Source organism: Pieris napi, chromosome 13 (assembly GCF_905475465.1).
Source record: "Pieris napi chromosome 13, ilPieNapi1.2, whole genome shotgun sequence".
Classification (NCBI taxonomy): domain Eukaryota; kingdom Metazoa; phylum Arthropoda; class Insecta; order Lepidoptera; family Pieridae; genus Pieris; species Pieris napi.
In genome coordinates, this window is record NC_062246.1 from 2,853,982 (window position 1) to 2,874,158 (window position 20,177).

Consider the following 20,177-nt stretch of genomic DNA (forward strand, 5'->3'; position numbering starts at 1 on the left):
AATACCAATTAACACGCAAAATGGCGGGACATTTTTCCAATTTAAAATTCAAAATTGCGATAGTCTCGTACTGGGAATTCTTTAGCGATCATCACGTTTACCACCCTGTGGTCATTTTTTCGACTCCTGACTGCAGACTGATGGATGTGTCTAAATGCCTAATAGTATATAATAATAAAGAAATATTATTATCAATGGAACAAAAATAGAAGTGTGTCTGCCCAATTTCCCAATACGGGCTTTATATTCTTTAGACGCTCACTTGTTTTTTTTTTATTATTTAACTTTACATTATATTTCTGTAGTATAAAGAAGTTTGGAGGTATGCAAATAAAAACTATAAACCCCTGTCCATCGCAGTAACTAACCCACTGTACGGTTATACAAAAACTTAATTTCCCTATAAATGCAATATTTCAACTTTGCATTTAAAAGACAACCTTTCAAACAAAAAACCTTTTAATAAAATTGATCACGTCACGTTGAGCGAATTATTTTTAAAGTTTTATGAGAATGCATCCATAATCACTGCATTTTTAACACAAATCGATTTTTCGTGTAAATCGGCATTTGTAATTGAATTGTGACAATTTTCTATTCAAAGGATAATTGAACTCATCAGACTGCAAATATTTTCAATGCAACTTTGCTTTGAGTTCTATTATCAGAATGAATCAATAATTAGGCACAGAAAGTCTGATGCAAAGTTGCCGTAAATAAACCAGTAATAGGAACAAATTTTAATTATCCTATCTTTAAGCATCTTGGATTGGTTAAGCCTTCAAATATAAGATTTTTTCAACAATACTTCAACTTAAATTAGTCATATCTAAGCATGCTTGTATCTCCTAATTTTTTATAGAACAAATAGCTGACCCGCCAAATGTCGTCTTGCCATGTATATTATTTCTAGGAAACATTTTTTTAGTTCAATAAAAATAACTATCTACTATAATAAAAAATACGGGTTGATCGTAGAGGGTTGATGAAAATTAAGGGTTGTATGTATATTTATATGCTGTATCATAAAAAAATAAAAACAAAAAATGTTGTCTAAAAAATAAAAAAAAGTTTTTGGGGTGGACACCACTTATCATGCTTACTGAACATGCATAAAAAATTTAATAAGAATCGGCGACCTGTTTCGGAGGAGTATGGGAACGAACATTGTGACACGAGAATTTTATATATTAGATTTATATTTAGAGAAAAAATATAGAACACGGTTTGCCCTCAAACGGACAGCTTACAATGATATTAATTAAGTGATACCGCCACCTATTGACACATATAGACCTGCATTGCCTAAAGGCTCGGTCTCTTGAATCGGATCCCTATATTGGTGCGATATTACTTGAAGGACCCTAAGTTTAAATGTACAGAGGTACAAACACTATATTTTTGGTAGTTTTTGAATAGATACCAAATAATGCAAAAGCAAGGGCGGCCAAATCGCTGGCAACATGCCAACGCGGCTCGTTGGCGGTTTTAATAGCAATATTTAAGCTTTTCGATTTAACGCAGACACTTACGTATAAATTATTGCCTTTGTAATCTAAAGTAATTCCTAATGCGCCGGTTTGTATACAAAACTGGCTGAGCTCCGAGTATAGACGAGTTAATATAATATGTTACATATATGATATGCCTTTTTACAGTCAACGAAGTATCTAATAAAACTACATTTTCAATTCACGGGTGTGAAGTTGTTAATTAAGTTGAGTCGAGCCAATCTTAAATTTTTCATTACATTGAAGATCGATTAAAAATTTTCATTCATGCAAACCTTGTCTAGACAGTAACGAAAAAATTCAATTTAGTGCATTCGTTCGAGAGTGTTCGACGAAATGTTTAACATGCATCATAAATTAAATAGTAGCATTAAGTAAAATAAAAAAAAGCTTCACTCCTTGGTGTTGGATTTCTATGTGTTTCATATTTTCTGCGCCTGACGCGATCCGTGGATTTTTAGCTTTTGTTGTTGTTGTTGTAATGACGTTTTTTCTTCACCGTATTCATTGCTTTCCTGATGGCGTAGATTCAATCCCCAGCTGTGCATCAATGGATTTTCTGTCTATGTGCGCTTCTAACACTCGATCATATGGAAAAAACATCGTGAGGAAACCGGTATGTCTTAAATCGATAAAATGTGTCAGACAGAAGCCCGTCACTTGTCTATGAAACTAAAATAGACAAATAATAATAGGGTTGAAGCGCCATTGAATTATTATTATGATTGATAAAATTATTCGTTGGTATAAGCCAGCGTTTAACAAACATACTAAGGGCTAAGTATCGCGCACCTAGATATTAGATGAAGGGTACGATTTAAAATCGAGACTTACAGGCTGACAAGAATAACATGGCGTTCTAGCAGCACCACTTATGTATATAATGTAAATCTAAATATATGGCTGTTACTTATCATATTTTGTACACAACGTAAACAATACTCCATAGTGGTATTTCCCGTCTACACTGTAATGTGTTCACAATAATCTTAAATAATTTCTTCTTTCAACAAATTAGAAAGTCAATATTTCATAATAAGAGAAACTTTGAGAAAACGTCTGAAATTATGTAAATTAAAGATAAAAGTTGGCAACTTTGAGACGCTTAGCCAGAATAAACCAAAGTAAAAACAAAGTATTACAATAGATTTAAAGTACAAAGTATAATAAATATTTGGGATAACCCGAGACCCGGCCTGAGCCAAAATTATTTTTCGGAAGGCGTCGCGTCGTCCACTAGTTGAATTTGTATGAAAATAGTCACGTGACAATGGCAAATTTCGCCATAACTAATGAATATATTAAGGTAAGATCTAAACATCTTAGTAATTTCTTTAAATTATTAAATATCTTTTTACGTAGATAAATAAATAAACAGTTGGCGTTATGTAGCTTCGTAGGCCAAGGCTCTCTTTAGATCGCTGCGTCAGCGGAGTAAGTAAGTATGTAGGTATGATATTTCGTATTTTTAATCATAAAAAGACCATTCGATTTTTTAATAAATAAAGTTATCAGCATGACTTCACGCCAAGAAAGTAAACAAGTTAAAATTCGTAATAAATAACGATATAATCATGTAAAAACTGCATTAATTTAAATACATTAAGTATGTAAATGAACACTTAACCTCGTTTATACCTATCGCCGCAGGACCTGTTATTTCCCTTGATAAGAGAAAAATGCGTTTTCCTTTTTATTTATTAGCATTTAAACATTTTCTATTGTGCATTTAACGCAAATGATAGTCTTTGCAAAACTGTAATCTAGAATCTCTGTTCTGTGGGTATTGAATATTGCCTATTATTTATTTTTCGCTGCTTACTGCTTCATTAAAAAATAATTTAAAACAGCTATTAATGACCTAATCCTTGCATCTTTCTTCTTTATTATAGCTACTTGTATGTCTGTCGCTCTCCGGATTTATAAATTTTGTGCTGTCATGTTTTGTTTTGCATTGCTCTGTATCATATTTTTTATCGGTGAAACTTTTTGTGGATACATCCAATGTGTTTATTTTTTAACTTTTTGACGTGACAACGTCTTATAATTCGATGGAGCCGGCTGCACGCACGAAAAAACATGACTCATGCGGCGTTACCTCCCTCTGAGGCGTTACCTCGCTCTGAGGCGTTACATTTAAGGCTTGATGTGCAAAATTTACATAATTGTATTATGCGTACAAATAAATGTAACTTGATCAATTCAATTGCGATTTCCATTTACCTCCTTTTCTATATCCATACAAAATATCTATCAAACAAATAAAATTAAAATTTTCTTTTAAAAAATGCAACCATTCCATCAGTATTTTCTTATGACGTTGTCACGTTCAACTATCGTCAGTAAACCGACTTTACAGACAACCGATTTTTTTATTGTATGGAGATGTATCTGTTTTGTTTCCCAAATAAATAGTATAATATTATTGTATGTAATTAATTACATAGATGAAGGTTGTATATTTATTTACCTGGTTCCAGCAACTGGCTGCCAAACAGCGTCGAGTGGCCCGTGCGCAGGCTGTGGCGGTTCTGCTCCATCCCCACCATTATCCGTTCTTCCTTCCCAACCCTAAAACCAAATTACATATAATTAGGTGATGGATTCCACTTCTGTTGTTTATGTACTATTAGTATGTACTTGAGCATGCTACCCCGAAATGCCTTACAAATAAATTAAAAGGGTGCGTGTACTTATGTACGCGCGTAAGAAGTTATACTTCTTTGGCATTATTAAAAATAGTTTTTCATTGCAAGCAAATAATTAATTACAATTAAATAATCAAAGACAGGAAAAGGAGTCATTATAGTCAATAAAGTTCAGTTTACATTTGAAAAATTAAATAAATAAATATTTATTATTATTCTCTTACATTAAGTGTAACATAAATTCTATTATTATTCGAATGTTGTTTTTAAATTATGTCCAATGCCGTAGCATCTTCCGGGGGCAACTTCATTCTGTTAATTTTGTGTCACGGTGCGCGCTTATCGTAAAATTTCACTCTCATCAATTTTTCATAACGCGCCTAAAGAAGTATAACTTCAAAAAGGACTTTTTTATCACAAGAAACAAACAAAACACTCCTTTAATTTAAATTGATTTTCGAATATAATAAACTCATTATTTAACCACAAACAACAGACTTAACCATAAAACTGGCAAAACTGTAATCACTTCGATAGATCATTTATTATCCAGCGCATGTACGTGTCCAAAATGGATTAAGGCAATTAAAAGTCATAGTCGACGCCATCTTATGATTAAAACCAAACAAAATCAATGTGTCAACGTGTGTCACGAATGCAATTAACCTAGAACGAAATAGTCATCATCAGATCAATACCTGAATTGGTATATTTGAATTACTAATTTTGTAAGGTGGGACGTTTCTGGATTGAAAGCTTTATAATGAAATTCAAAGAAGAACAGATACATAAAAAGTAAAGCAATATTGGTTTTGGTTTTAGATTGCAATTGTTTCTTTGTTATATTTTTGCCTTTTTTAAAGCCTCCAATTCAGAGATCTCGAATTCGAGACCGTGCGCTAAGTATAACTTCCGTGTATCAAATGCAATAACCCGTTTGTTTTCTTTTCCTCTGCGAGCTATAAATTGCATGGAATCCACTAGTGCGAGACTGGGGTTGAAATTCGAATGCCTATAAACATTTATAATTTACAGAAATAGTATAAAAGGATTTATATGCAATACATAAAACAATAATGAATATAAGCTAGATAAATTAACTTTAATACAGAACAAAGTTTGAAATACACTTCGTATTCTAGAACGTAATGGAACTTCAGCTTCAAGAACTGTCAAAGCATTTCACCCTCTGAAATTTGACACTTCTGACGCAACTCGCACAGATAGTTGTGTTTTGTTTTGGTTATTGGCTTAGTAGTATTGTCGTAGGCACCTTGTATAAGATATTGTTATAGAAGCGAAGAAATATTAAAGGTGAAACTTTTTAACAGCTAAACATTTTAATTATCTTTAGTTAATGGGCGAAATCAGGTCCTTAAAAATCTCATTATTAATATTGTAACATAATCTTAAAAATAATACAAGTATATTTTGGTACAGGATATTTTTTGTTCTTTATTAAGTTTGGAATAGAGCGTCTGCTAAGATCAGCATTGTTACTTGTGAATCTTAGTGGGGATACAACCAAACGTTATGGGGATATAAACGGCCGGGGATGGAACCTATGACCTCAGGGATGAGAGTCGCACGCTGAAGCCACTAAGCTAACACTGCTCTCTGGTGTTGTTAAAATATACATAAAACTCAGGTTGTTCATCGATTTTTAAATTGTAAATTCTATGTAGTGTCGAGTCAAAGAGGTTAAGATTATAGGACTATCGTAATAACTGGCTGGTTACAACAGTTTTAAAAGGCAATATTAATAAATAACTATAAAACCTTGTTATTATCTTTCTTTTCAATTGAAAAGTCTATCTAATAGATAACATTAATCATCTCTTATAATTCAAAAATGAAATTTCCGTTGCATAATTCACTTTTCAAGCCGATTTTGGTTTAGCCCAGTGTTACCCCAACGTGGGGCCCACGCCGACAGGGGGGCAACTTGATTGTTAAGGGGGGCTATTCGAAAATTTCTTAAAATTACTTGAAATTTGAAATTCATCATAAATTTCTCTGAAAATTTACTTACAAATACAATATACCGTTAACAATATCCTAGTAATATCTTCCTCAAACTCTAAGTTACTTACGTAAACAATTATTCAATTTTTTAATATTACAAATTATGTATGGCTAAGTTGGGCTTTGGACAAAAAGGTGGTAGAGGTAAAAAACACTAGTTTAGCCATTCCCCGATAATGGCATAGATACAACACGGTTTGGCTAAGACAATCATTTTACAAATAAACGCTATCTGTTGTTATAGAGTTCGTCTACGAAAACATTATAAGCGTAATATTTTGTGATACTTAACGAGTCCTTGTACGTGTTCGTGTGGTAAAAGAAAATATAGTAAGGAAAATAAAGACTAACATATCAAATAAGTTAGATACAGAAGAAAAATAATCAGCGAATGCTAGTAGCGCAGCAACTATAATAATATTATAAATCCGAATAGTTCAAGAATAAAATAATTGTAGCAATCTTAGGATATATTTATTGAGGCAACTGTTTAGCAAGTTTTAGTGTTCATAGAAAGACAGTTGCTAAAAACGTTTCATCAATATTCCTCGCATTTCCAATTTACTCTTCAAAAACAAAAAGCGCTTGAAGCTCTATTTCGAAACTATAAGACTTTTCTGACACACGATGCCGCCATTCCTTCACGCGTTTTATCCCAGCTAAGCTGACACGACGTACAATTTCATTACCCTAGCTTTGCTGAATAATAGGTTTAGAAATTTCAAAGATACTTTGGTATGTTTTCAAAACAAGACTAGATTTTTTGTGTGGTATTTGACACAGATTCAGATGGATTTAAGATATGCCTTTAAAGATATTTTGTAGAAAATAAAATACCACCCTTTCTCGGCTTTGCAAGACTGATCATTTATTTTTTAATATATTTTGGAAAAAATAAGAGAATGTTACTATTCGATAATGTTGCATTCTAACGGTGAATGACAATATTTGAAATCGGTCCAGTATTTATGTTACTTATTGCAAACATACTAAACTAAAAATATATTACTTTAACAATATAAGCATATATATAGGCAGGAGTATATATAGATATCGACCGAGTAATATTTTGTATACCTTAAAACGATAAACATACAATTCGCAGAGGCGATGAGAACTTGGAGAAACTGATCGTGGTTGGTAACATAGAATGGAAAAGATCGGGTGGCCGTTCACCAACCAGGTGGACCTATCAAGTGACTTATCGCCCTCAAAACTATACACTGTCATAAGAGAGGCGCTGGACAGGAACCGGTGGAAATAGATAGTCCGCTCTAGATACTTCCTTGCTGACCACGACGCTCAGACATCATTAGCACGCTCAGCTGCCGATTAAAGAAAGAGAGAAAACGACAAAAACAATATGGCCGTGTGCGAAATATTTGGAGAAATAATTGCTATACATACACACTAAATTTGTTCCAAATAGTTCAAAGACAATCTTAGAAGCATTCAAACTAAGATCAAATGAATTGATCGTGAGCCTAATCAATGTCTGAAACGCTTCATTTAACGTCAAAACAACTAAGCTTATTGGATTCACAAGTTTGCAAACACTTATGCTCAGTGAGCCAAGAGCGGTTATCCGAGAATCAATACTGGGAAACTTATTCCTCTTTAACGCAGGTCCAGTTCCGTAGACGTTTTAAAAGTTTCTTATAGCTTTTTTAAAGACGACGACGTCTTATTGCTATTATTATATTCAACCCCCTAATTTGTACACGCAAAAACGGATTAATTACTTACTATTTTAAAAGAGCACCGAGAGCTTTTTACGCCGGCTTTTGAAGTGACAACGTCTTATAAATCGATGGAGCCGGCTACACGCACGAAAAAACATGACTCATGCGGCGTTACCTCGCTCTGAGGCGTTCCATTTAAGGCTTGAAGTGCAAGCGAGAGCGCGAAGCGACAGAGAGGCACAATCGGCCTCCGCGCTCTTCGGCGTTCGATATCTGTCTCTCTCCTACTTGAGTGAGCGATTCGTGACGTTGTCACGTTCAATTATCGTCAGTAAACCGACTTTACAGACAACCGATTTTTTTTCTCTAGGCCTACACCCTCTGTCTTCTTTGCCGATGAGTAGGGATGCCTACAAATTAAAATTTAATGACGTGGAATAAGTGATACATATATCTTATGTTCCATAATAAACATATTTTATTTTACTCTTTTGTCTCTGTCGCGTCGTGTTTACACTGTGATAAAAAGAGACAGATAGTACTTTAGTTAGAACTTAAATTGTGAAATTAGAATTATGTATTTAGTGGAAAAATAGGGATACTAAAAAACTGAAGCGTTTTAGGCAGAACGCGCTTGTCATATTTCATTACTTTTCAAACTAATACTTTTTCAGGGCTAGTCCTTTGTATTACGTGAGCTGAAAAAGTTAAGACACATTGAGGGCGCTACTAGTATTAAATTAATGATTTTAGGTAGGCCTTCAAAAGATACGTGTATAAATTTGATAATTGATATTTACGAAAGACATAAATGAACTTAATGTATAATTAAAGAAAACGTTCTACGAAAGGCGAACGGTATGGTCGAAAGACTATAGCCTGCCCCATGGGCGAAAACAAAAAACAATTACGATTGTCGTATCATTAGTTTGTGAGATAAAGTATTTTGAGTGAAGGAACTAATAATAACAACTTAATAACAGTAAGTATGGCAAGTGCAAGAAATAATTGACTGATAATTTTCGATTTACTCCGTGATTAAAAATGTAATTAGAAAATAATTTCATTGTGAAACATTGTAACAAGGAAAGTAATTACATACTTTGTAAAAGAAAAAACGTGTTAAAGTTAAATAAGTATTTTTGTTAATAACGAACAGATAACCACGACTTCTTTAGAATTAGAATAAAAGCCTCCTCTGTGTGTCTTTTGACTGAATTGTGGTTTTAATTAAATGATAACTACTTCGCGACATCTGATTTTGATTAAACAAAGCCTTTGTTTAAACACATTATTCTACAGAAAAATTACAACAAAGATCTTTACGTTAGAAAAATTGAAAATGTCTTCCCATTTTTCATAAATATACTCAAAATTACATTTATCTCTTTTTGTTTTAAGAAAATCCGAGATTATAATTATTTTTATAGTAAATGCATCAACTTATAGGGAACACTTTTCCATACTGGTTTTTTTTAAATTTAAAACAAAAGAAATAAAACGGCGAAAACTTATTATAAGTAGTTTCGAGCCTTCTTCGAGCTTTTTACTTGTTGTATGACTTTTCTTTATTTTTGTTTTTAATAAATATATTTTAATGTAATTCCACACGTTCACAACACAATTTCGAAACTTCAGTCATAGAGGGCATTACAAAAGCGCAAATATTGAATGTCACTTGTTTCAAAGGGCGCGGCCCAGATCGCTTTTCTAATCCAAACGTAGCAAATTGGTCACATAATATCATGCTTTGAGACATTTTAATATTAAAACTTATATTAAAGCTACGCTTTAAAAAGTGCTCATTAAACACCTTTTCCATAATTTTTCCAAGGAAAATTACTGTGTCAATAGAAAACGAAGGCTTTCACAACTCGCTCTAATTACTTAAAGAAAACACTGTACGAGCTTTTTATAAACTAAGCCGTAGTAAAAATAAAATATAACGATAAATGTATATAAATATTAAGATCTATCATGGATTTCAATGATATGCGTGTTTTATATGATAATTTCCGTCTAAATTTCGTAATATTAGCGCGTTTAACTAATTCAAAAGGGCATTTAAGGTACGTATATCAGAATGAGCCTAGTGGACTAAAATTGGGACGGCTGATGGTGACGGGTATCTGGTTCGTATATACATATTAAGTTTCTCATGTAAATAAAATTCATTTTGTAATGAGAAATAAAGTTCTTTAAACATTAATTTCCACTTAAAATTTATTTACTTTTATTTATTATTATTAAACCTTAATTTTGCACAACAGTATTATGATTTTATGAATAAAGGTTTTATTTGTCCAATATAATATATTTCACAGCAGTGTGCAGTGTTGGCCTAGTGGCTTCAGCGTGCGACTCTCATACCTGAGGTCGTAGGTTCGATCCACGGCTGTGCACCAATGGACATTCTTTCTATGTGCATTCTATGTGTCATTATTTAACATTTGCTCGGACGGTGAAGGAAAACATCGTGAGGAAACCGACATGTTTCGACCGACAATTTTGACGGCGTGTGTCAGGCACTGGAGACTGATCACCTACTTGCATATTAGATTAAAAATTATAATGAAACAGATTCAGAAATCTGAGGCCAAAACCTAAAGAGGTTGTAGTGCCACTGATTAATTAATTAATATATTTCGCAATATTTTAAACGAAAATCGTATTAGAGCTCGTTTATATTTTCCGATTCCATATATTATAAATTAGTTAATAATGTATTATATAATTCATCTTCTTGTTTAAAGGTCCTATAAGCTTTGTATAAAACTTTTAGGACAACTCTCAAACATGCTACGTTTCTTATAAAATATTAAAACTTTGTCGCTTAGGAAGAATTCTAGACATCATTAATTTACCATAAGGAGCAAGTTTATATCTTTTTCTTTTAAGTTATGGAAAGACTAAAATATTTTATGCAGTATTAAACATAAGACGACTTTCAAACTCGTAATTAGTTTTCAGATACATAAACTTAAACGTAATTACTTGAAACTTGAATATTTCTTAGTTTATAAATTGACAATTAATATACAATATATATTATCAGGCTTTATAATATTATATTTGTTTTTTTTTTTAAATCGTCTAGAGAGGAATGGAGCAAGAGGCACATTATTGTACCTATGTATGTGTTTCTTTGTTAGTAATGTCCATTTAACAGACATTTATTATTATTATTTTTATTTTATTAACGGCCTGGTATCGGACACCATATTCGTGCGTTAAATAAATATATTTATTATCCGATATAAAACTCATGATTTTTACGTTATACGCGAAAATCATTGTTAAAACTTTACGATATTCATGTGGGATAAAGCCCCATTTAGGGACCTTTAGTTTCATACTAATAAAATTAAGGTTAGTTTAAGTAATTATAATAAATCAACAAGTAAAGAAAACCCGGTGTAGGCTACATTGCTCTTACGAGGTAGTTTACTGATTGCCGATTGAGACCGGACGAAAGTTATTAAACTAGAGTATTTATTTATATATAATTTGATAATAATTGCTACACAATGAACTTTATTCATAAGATCTCAAAGAATAAACATAAGTTATTTTGTAATGAATAAACCCAAGAACGTACTTCAAATCCTTTATAAAAACTTACAGTATCCATCCGTATTTTGTAGCAGACATTTATTTACCTTGAGAGTAAAGATCAAAGAGGGAAGTTGAAACCAAACGTAGGTATCATAAGCATGCCTTTCAAAAAGGATTGATTACATAAAATAAACAATCATTGTACTCAGCGATATAAAATTTCGTAGTATGTAATAAATATGTACAAAAACCGTTTTGTCCAAATAAATTACACACGTACATTCGTAAACTGACATTACAAATATAGTAAATACATTTCACCGTATTTAGAGATTTGATTCACACCATTGTTAAAATATAATACATATTCTCATGTTTTGTATAACGATATAAAGCGAATTAGGCCTACATTTTATAGTGAGAATGTAAAAACAAAAGACGAAACGATGGCGCGTTCCTTTTGTCTGAGATGAGTCAAGCTCCACTAGTTCAATTACAGACACGCGACGCGATCTATTTGTCCTTTCGACCAATCACACGTAGCAGCATATTCCAGTTTTCATTCCCAGTTCCAGTAACTCGGTTTAATTGACTTTTTCTCCATACATAATATCTTCATACGAATTATACGTTACCCATTAAATTTTACGCATTGTTCATCTTCATCAAATATTTCCTAAACATTGTTTTTCGTATTTTTCCGAATCGAATAAGTATCTTACAGTATTTTGATAAAACAATATTTGCACACCTTTTTCCGCGAGACTTAAAGAGTTATCAGGTGTTAACGAAAACATTATTTATTATGTATAAAGAAGGGATTACAGCGCCACCGCTCAATACATTATAAGCTCACGACGTTAATAATATTTGAATTTATTTTTGTATATTAATATTAACCTTTTCCACCTGTTCCAAAATATGCAGATTAGTTAGAAAATGACCAAGGATAATTAAAGATATGTTAAGCCCTAGACTTTAATGACCCCGTAGAGGTGAACGACCCCAATTTCTGAACCTGAACAATTTTTTAATATTATACATTTTTGAAGAGTCAATATTATGTGATAGCAGAATGTGAACAATATATTTGTCTCTTCAAACCGGAAACCTCACGACGTTAAAAATACATATTTGAATTTATTTTTGTCTATTATTAAGTAGATTGCTGAGAAAATTACCCAGGATATAAAAGGATATGTGAAGCTTAAATGACGCCGTAGAGGTGAACGACCCCAATTCCTGAACCTTTTTTCTCATATTGTAAAATTTTGAGGAGTGTATATTATGTGTTAGCTGAATGTGAACAATATATTTGGCAGCTCAAAACCGGAATCCTCACTTTTTCCAGTAATATAAACAGGAAAATAATTTTAGTTGATATAAAAACATTTTTGTGTAATAAGAAGAGAACTTAAGTGATTTTATAAAAACTTTGTGAAAGTTGAGACAAGAACGCCCTAATGGGAATTTTCGTAGATTCATTTAGCACTAAATCTTTTTATAACAAAGTTGTTGTCGGAATTGCTTACTAGAGTCCCTTTACCATTGACAAACATAATTTAAATAAATAATAGTTAAAAAAAACTAAAAAACACGCTTTTAAAGCACATCTTTCACATTTTTCACAATAATACCAGTATTTTTTGTTTATTACCATTTTCAGCCTAAATTAGGAATTATTTTTCACGTTTTAGTTTGATGTGCTTTAAAAGCGTGTTTTTTATTTTTTTGTAACTATTATTTATTTTTTAGTTAAATTTAATTTATTTCTTTCTTTTTTTTTCGGATTATTGCATTGTCATCGATCTTTGACAGGTGCGCAAAGTTTGAATTAAATCTGTCCGTTAAAAGTGAGTCAAAATCGAGTCCGAAGGAGTCGGTTACATACATACATACATACATACATGCATACATACAGGTGAAGCTAATATAAAGCGTGTAAAAAGGGAATCTAAATACACAGGTCATAGTAATGATCAAATAGGTAACATACATCCGATAATGATTATTTCTATTTTTATATTTTATTATATTTACTCTTTTATTTATTAATCCTTTGAAGGCAACGGGTGATTTATGTATCTAAGTTTGGAAGAAAATCTTTTGTTAATAGTGGTTAACACATGAAACCTCGATAATTTGAGAATAACTGCTATTAATAATTGCTAGTCTGTGCGGAAAGAGAACCATCGTGAGATTTGCGGTCGCTGCAGTGCCAAAGTGTAAATTGCGCAAATTGCCTTTGTTAAATTGACAACACTGTTACGTCTATATAGTTGGACAGTAATAATTTTGATATTAAATAATTTTCGTCAATTGTCATATTTATAGTAATGCTACTTTGGTTATATAACTGTCATCTATACTAATATTATAAAGAAGAACACATTTGTGTTTTTGTATGTATGTTTGGAATGTTTTCACACAAAAACTACTGGACCGATTTCAAATTCTTTCATCATTAGAAAGCTGCATCTGCATCAGCGTTCAAGTATTACGTCACGCAATTTTTAGAGACCACCTAGTGACTCGTATAAAAGTTACCATTATGTGGTGTCAAGTACTGGAAATTCGAAAATAATATAAACAGTAACGCGTAATTCAATCCCCGCCCCGTATTCTAACGTTTTACAAGAGGACAATATAGGCTATATTACATTTTCAAAAAATAGGGATCTGTAACAAAAATGCTATAGTATAACCCAAGGTTTGAAAAAATGTTGTGTATAGGAAAATTCTAAGACACTGAAGTTCTACAAATAAATCTCTTCTCTATTATAGAATAAAGGTTTGTATTATGAATTTTTGTTTTTATTTTTAACAATTTATAATAATCAAGACAAAAATTTCTTTCAAAATCTACTTGATATCAAGAATTTTTCAATACCTGTAGAGTATATATTTAAATGTACTAATGCCGGACATTATACCTAAATGATGTTATCAATTTAAAAATGTATTTAACAATATATATATAATATGTATTAACATAAAATATATTCGTTGTCAAGTAAAATTTGTATATTGTTGTATATTGATTGATAAATTATGAATGTAAATGTGTAGCTAATAATCTGAAATGAAGTATTTAAGAACGAAGAAAACTGAATATAATAAAACTTTTATGTTAAAAAAAATATATGTATAATCCGACTTAGTAGTCTTTCCACTACCATGAGACCGTATCTACGCGAGTGAAACCGCGGGCCATTGCTAGTTCTAACATACAATTGATGTTCTGTGTTCATCGCATCAACGGCTTGAGTGTAAAATATAACTGTCTTTTACCCCATACAAAATTAAGAAATCCTTATAACCGTTAGTATAAGTAGGTATGTAGTTGTGAGCAACAGGTATTTTGCTAGTATCGCGAATTTGGTTTAAGCTTCTCACTACTTCAGTATTTCCTTTGTATGATAGGGTTGCCTTACATTCACAATGAGGTAATATTTTACCCGAATAGGCCTAACAAGTCACGAAGGCACCTTTACCTTTTCGCTCTCGCTATAATATACATGCTTCTTAACAGCGCCGTCTTCATTAAATACGCGTCATAATCATTAATGTATTTTTAAGTGAATTTAAATAGGGATTTGTCGGTATCATTACACGTGTACACCTCCTAAGTAAAAGGAAAATATGTTTATACTTTACTATCTATTGTCTGACTTCTCTGTCAGGTCAAATATTTGAAACGTTCAGTACCATATGACAACAGTTTATTTTTATGCAAATTAAAATTAAAAAAATATGTAAATTACAGTACAAGTTCCGAACATACTAAGAACCTATAAATGTATTAGAACTTCCGTTCAACTTCGACGTGCTAACTCGGCAAACTCCTACATTAGACCAGTGCAGATAGCCTTTAAAATAAATAAAAAGTGAAAAAAATTACAGTAGGATGAAACCCATTAGAAAAGCAGGGGAATATGATCAAAATGATAGGAAAAATAAATTACGGTCGATCTGAGGTCGGGAAGGGGTAGGGGGGGGAGTTTTAAGGGTAAAAAACGGTTTATCTCGATTTCCGGCAAAACTACAAGTCCTACCGAAGAAAGTTAAATGGCAAAGTTGGAGGTTATAAAAAGATCTAAAACTTTTGTATTCACACATTTTTCACATAACCTCAAAATTTATGTGAAAAATTCAAAAAACCAAGTTTTTGGTTTTTTATTTTTATCTTTAACAAAAATATTTTTTTTTTAACGAAATTTGGTGAAAACTTACCTTTCTATGTCCCAAATACACTGTAATTTATTTGATTAAAAATATTTATTTGTTCACCTTATTTTGAATTAATATCGAAAAAACACCCTAATTTTCAATCGAAAATTCTGACGTCAAAATTTCAGCTTTTTTCAAAAAGTTGGTGTGCTTTCAGTTTGTTGAAATCTCTACTTTCTTATGGTAAAAAAATATATATATATTACCATAGTAAATCTTCTCAGAAAACGTAAAAAATCGTATGCAGTAACGCCCAGACTTGTCATCCCCTTCCCTACTTCTCTATGAATCTTCTTTAAATTATAATCAGATGTCTATTTATTACTATTTTAAGATAACTTATATATACCTGAGTGACCTAAAAAAAAAATTTAGCCTTTAGATGGGCTAAAATTTTCGTATTTCATAGAGAAGTAAGGAAGGGGATGACAGGTCTGGGCGTTACTGCATACGATTTTTTGCGTTTTCTGAGAAGATTTACTATGGTAATATATATATATATTTTTTACCATAAGAAAGTAGAGATTTCAACGAACTGAAAGCACACCAACTTTTTGAAAAAAGCTGAAATTTTGACGTCAGAATTTTCGATTGAAAATTAGGGTGTTTTTTCGATATTAATTCAAAATAAGGTGAACAAATAAATATTTTTAATCAAATAAATTACAGTGTATTTGGGACATAGAAAGGTAAGTTTTCACCAAATTTCGTTAAAAAAAAAATATTTTTGTTAAAGATAAAAATAAAAAACCAAAAACTTGGTTTTTTTAATTTTTCACATAAATTTTGAGGTTATGTGAAAAATGTGTGAATACAAAAGTTTTAGATCTTTTTATTACCTCCAACTTTGCCATTTAACTTTCTTCGGTAGGACTTGTAGTTTTGCCGGAAATCGAGATAAACCGTTTTTTACCCTTAAAACTCCCCCCCCCTACCCCTTCCCGACCTCAGATCGACCGTAATTTATTTTTCCTTTCATTTTGATCATATTCCCCTGCTTTTCTACTGGGTTTCATCCTACTGTAATTTTTTTAGGTTTCAAAAATTATCGGCACTGGTCTACATGGGTCAGTACACAAATCTAGAATGTCAAACACTAAATACTGACATAAAATTAACAATTATTTCACGACACGATATTTAAGTCTACTAAAGATATTAAAAAACTAAACTAGTAGCATGCCAGAAAGCAATGGAAAGAAGCGTACTTAAAATAAAAAAAATACATAAAATTAAAAGCGAAAAATAAGACGAAGAACAAAAGTTATAGATGCCTTACATTATGCCCTAAAACAGAAGTGGCAATGGGCGGGGCATATAGCAAGATACACCAATAATAGGTGGACCTTAAAGACAACTGTATCATGTATGGAAAGGACCAAGAGGAAGAAGGAGAAGAGGTCGCCCAAAAAAAAGGTGGATAGAAGAAATAGAAGCAATAGCAGGAAACGAATGGAGAAAGAGAGCCATATACAGAGTCAGTAGGAAAAAGCTGGAGGAGGCCTTTACCCGTGAAGGGGATCCGATCGACGGTACTGAAGGAAGCTAGGATATAGAATAACAAGCAAAAGAAAAAAAAATATGTGTAGAAATTTAAAATAATCTAGGCTGTGTAGTGTGTAGCCCGTGTGTGAAGCCCGTAATCATTTATTTTAAAATGAGAACTAATGTACTGTGTTCATACATCAAAATGCATCAACATACATACCCGGGCGCTAAGAATATAAAAGAAAAGTCAAAACGACACGCATTTCTTGTGACTTTAGTTAGTCAAATGCCTAGTCCAATAACACGTGACACCTATTTTCAATTGACCAATCGTGGTCAAACGAAACCCTCCATCGTGTTGTTTTACGTGGATTAAGTTTTATTTTTCACGTCAAATGAACAAACAGGTTTATAAAAAAGCTTATACATATATTATTCACAAATCTAAATCCATTTAATAATAGGTGCGGTGTTATTTAAACTGTTTCATTAAATCAATATAAAAATACTTAGTCGTACAAATTAGTTAGGATCATTTAACTATTCGTCAACTTTATAAAAAGCTTATCTAATCAATATATTAATTTACGTTTAACGAGGGCTATGAATTTATTTACTGATAATTCTCTCATTTCGCTTGGGAGTTTGTTGTAAAAACGAAAACAATTTCCATATAAGGAGTGGTTTATCTTCTGGAGCCTGGTTGGTCGTACAAACAAATTAATTCTATTTAAATATTATACTGGTGAAAGTCACCATTTGTTTTAAAATCGTTTAAATTTTTTTGTACATTACAACAAGGCTTCAAGAATATACTCGTATTGACCAGATAGTGTCATAATATTTAATTCCTTAAACTTATTCCGTACCGACTCCCTCGGAGAAACACAACAAATACACCGAACAGCCCGCTTCTGCAGCACAAATATGGATTGAACCTCTGCAGCAGCACCCGACAGTAGAATACCGTACGACATAACGCTGTGAAAGTAGCTATGACTCACAATTTTAGCCGTGTCCTTATCAGTAGACTGTCGGATTTTCTTTACTGCATATGCTACAGAGCTCAGCCTATTCGAAAGAGTCTCTAAGTGAATGTGAAAGAGTGTGAATATCTGTCTTCTAACAACAGTGAACTGAATGTGTAAGAGTGTGAATATCTGTCTTCTAACAACAGTGAACTGAATGTGTAAGAGTGTGAATATCTGTCTTCTAACAACAGTGAACTGAAAGTGTAAGAGTGTGAATATCTGTCTTCTAACAACAGTGAACTGAAAGTGTAAGAGTGTGAATATCTGTCTTCTAACAACAGTGAACTGAAAGTGTAAGAGTGTGAATATCTGTCTTCTAACAACAGTGAACTGAAAGTGCAAGAGTGTGAATATCTGTCTTCTAACAACAGTGAACTGAATGTGTAAGAGTGTGAATATCTGTCTTCTAACAACAGTGAACTGAATGTGTAAGAGTGTGAATATCTGTCTTCTAACAACTCTGAACTAATGGTTATAGAAGACGAAGAGTGTATTTAAACTAAAAGGCGGTTGGTAGTACTCGTATACGTAATTTTTTAAATAATATTTATAAAAGGGATCTTTCTGAACGATCCAAAACTCATCCAATATTGCGTTTGGTATTCGAAGATCGAAAAATAACGCATTTTTCGTCACAGAAATACATCCAATCTGCAAAAGCTTAAAAACAAAATAAATAAACTCAATTTCATATGATAACGACGTTTTTATTATGAGTTTATCACGTAAAATGTTTTTCAGTATCTATACACTATCATACTATACGTCTTCACTATACGTCTAGTACTTCCGTCGCATTTCAAGAATTTTTATTTTTGGCGATTATTTTAGAATGCTATTGAATTCGCAAAAAGGTTTTTGCGAATTACATAGAAATAGAGCTATTTTTTATAAATCATTTTTAAATTATTGACTTAAATTGAATAGTCATAATATGTGTTAATATATTGGGTAACCTCTAACCTTTCTTGTATTTTTGTATATTGTGTAATGTTTGCGGACTAGTGTTATAAACGAATGTTTTTGAACGTATTTTAAAACAATTTCATTTTTTTTAATATATATATTGTCATGTTAGGGACATCGCGGAACAAAACAATGCATTAAAAAAATTACAGAAAAATCTTATTCTTCTGTTCTTGCCATACTTACCAGATGAAATCCTTGATAATAAAAATTTGTCTAAGTTCCCATTTATTCATTAGCCTTGGGTACTCATAAATACTTAAATTAATATCGTCAACAATGTTTAATGTTACACTTATACTCGGCGTTTAATTGTTTTACATAAATGTAATCTGTTCATAAAAACCAGTCAGGCGAAAACCTCCTTTCTTCACCTACAATATTACATTGCGGCTATATAAACAAAGGCTAGCAACAAGCGGGCTTTTGTAAATAATTTATAGTATGCATAAATAAAGCTGGAGCGTTCAATAATCTCACCTGTAAGCTTTCTATGTACCGGGATCGAGGGGCATTACTCGGGGGTCGCTCCAAAAACAGCAGTTCAGTAAGGACTATTACACCAAACACAGCGAAGAACATTATAAATATGAAAAAGCTGATGTTGGCGCGTTCTTTCGCGCGTGATGGGGCCGCTCGCGCCCGCCATCGCATCTTGCCGATTGAGCTTGCATGAGCGTCGGAATACACGACACCACTGTGTCACAAAAACAAGGAGCCACGGTCACCAAGGCTGCGGCGTCCCGCGCGAACCGCGCATCACAACAACGCACCACACCAGACACTGCTGTGACGCACTATGTAATGACAGTCTTGACACCGGGCTGGGTTGCAAGACATGGGAATTCCAAACGCCAGTATACACATAAAACTGATTACGAATTTTATCAAAAGTCTCAAATAACCGACCAAATGCAAAAGGTAAACTAATTATTGTTATTGTATTTATACTAGAAAACAGGACTGTTCATTTAAAAATAGAATTGAACTGGATGTAACATCTCGATTATAAATAGCGTGCAAGTGTGGTAAAATAGATGT

At 32.3% G+C, this 20,177-nt stretch overlaps 1 protein-coding gene across 1 annotated transcript in view; it reads right to left on the bottom strand.

Annotated features, from left to right (window-relative positions):
* Positions 1–20,077, bottom strand: part of LOC125055214 — a 59,835-nt gene extending 39,758 nt beyond the window's left edge. Inside the window, exons 1-2 of the mRNA XM_047657557.1 lie at positions 19,617–20,077; positions 3,982–4,082 (exon numbers count right to left, since the gene is read on the bottom strand). Of these exons, the coding sequence (XP_047513513.1) occupies positions 3,982–4,082; positions 19,617–19,790 (275 nt within the window). The 5' untranslated portion in view covers positions 19,791–20,077. The remainder of the gene's footprint in view (positions 1–3,981; positions 4,083–19,616) is intronic.
* Positions 20,078–20,177: the final 100 nt, after the last annotated feature.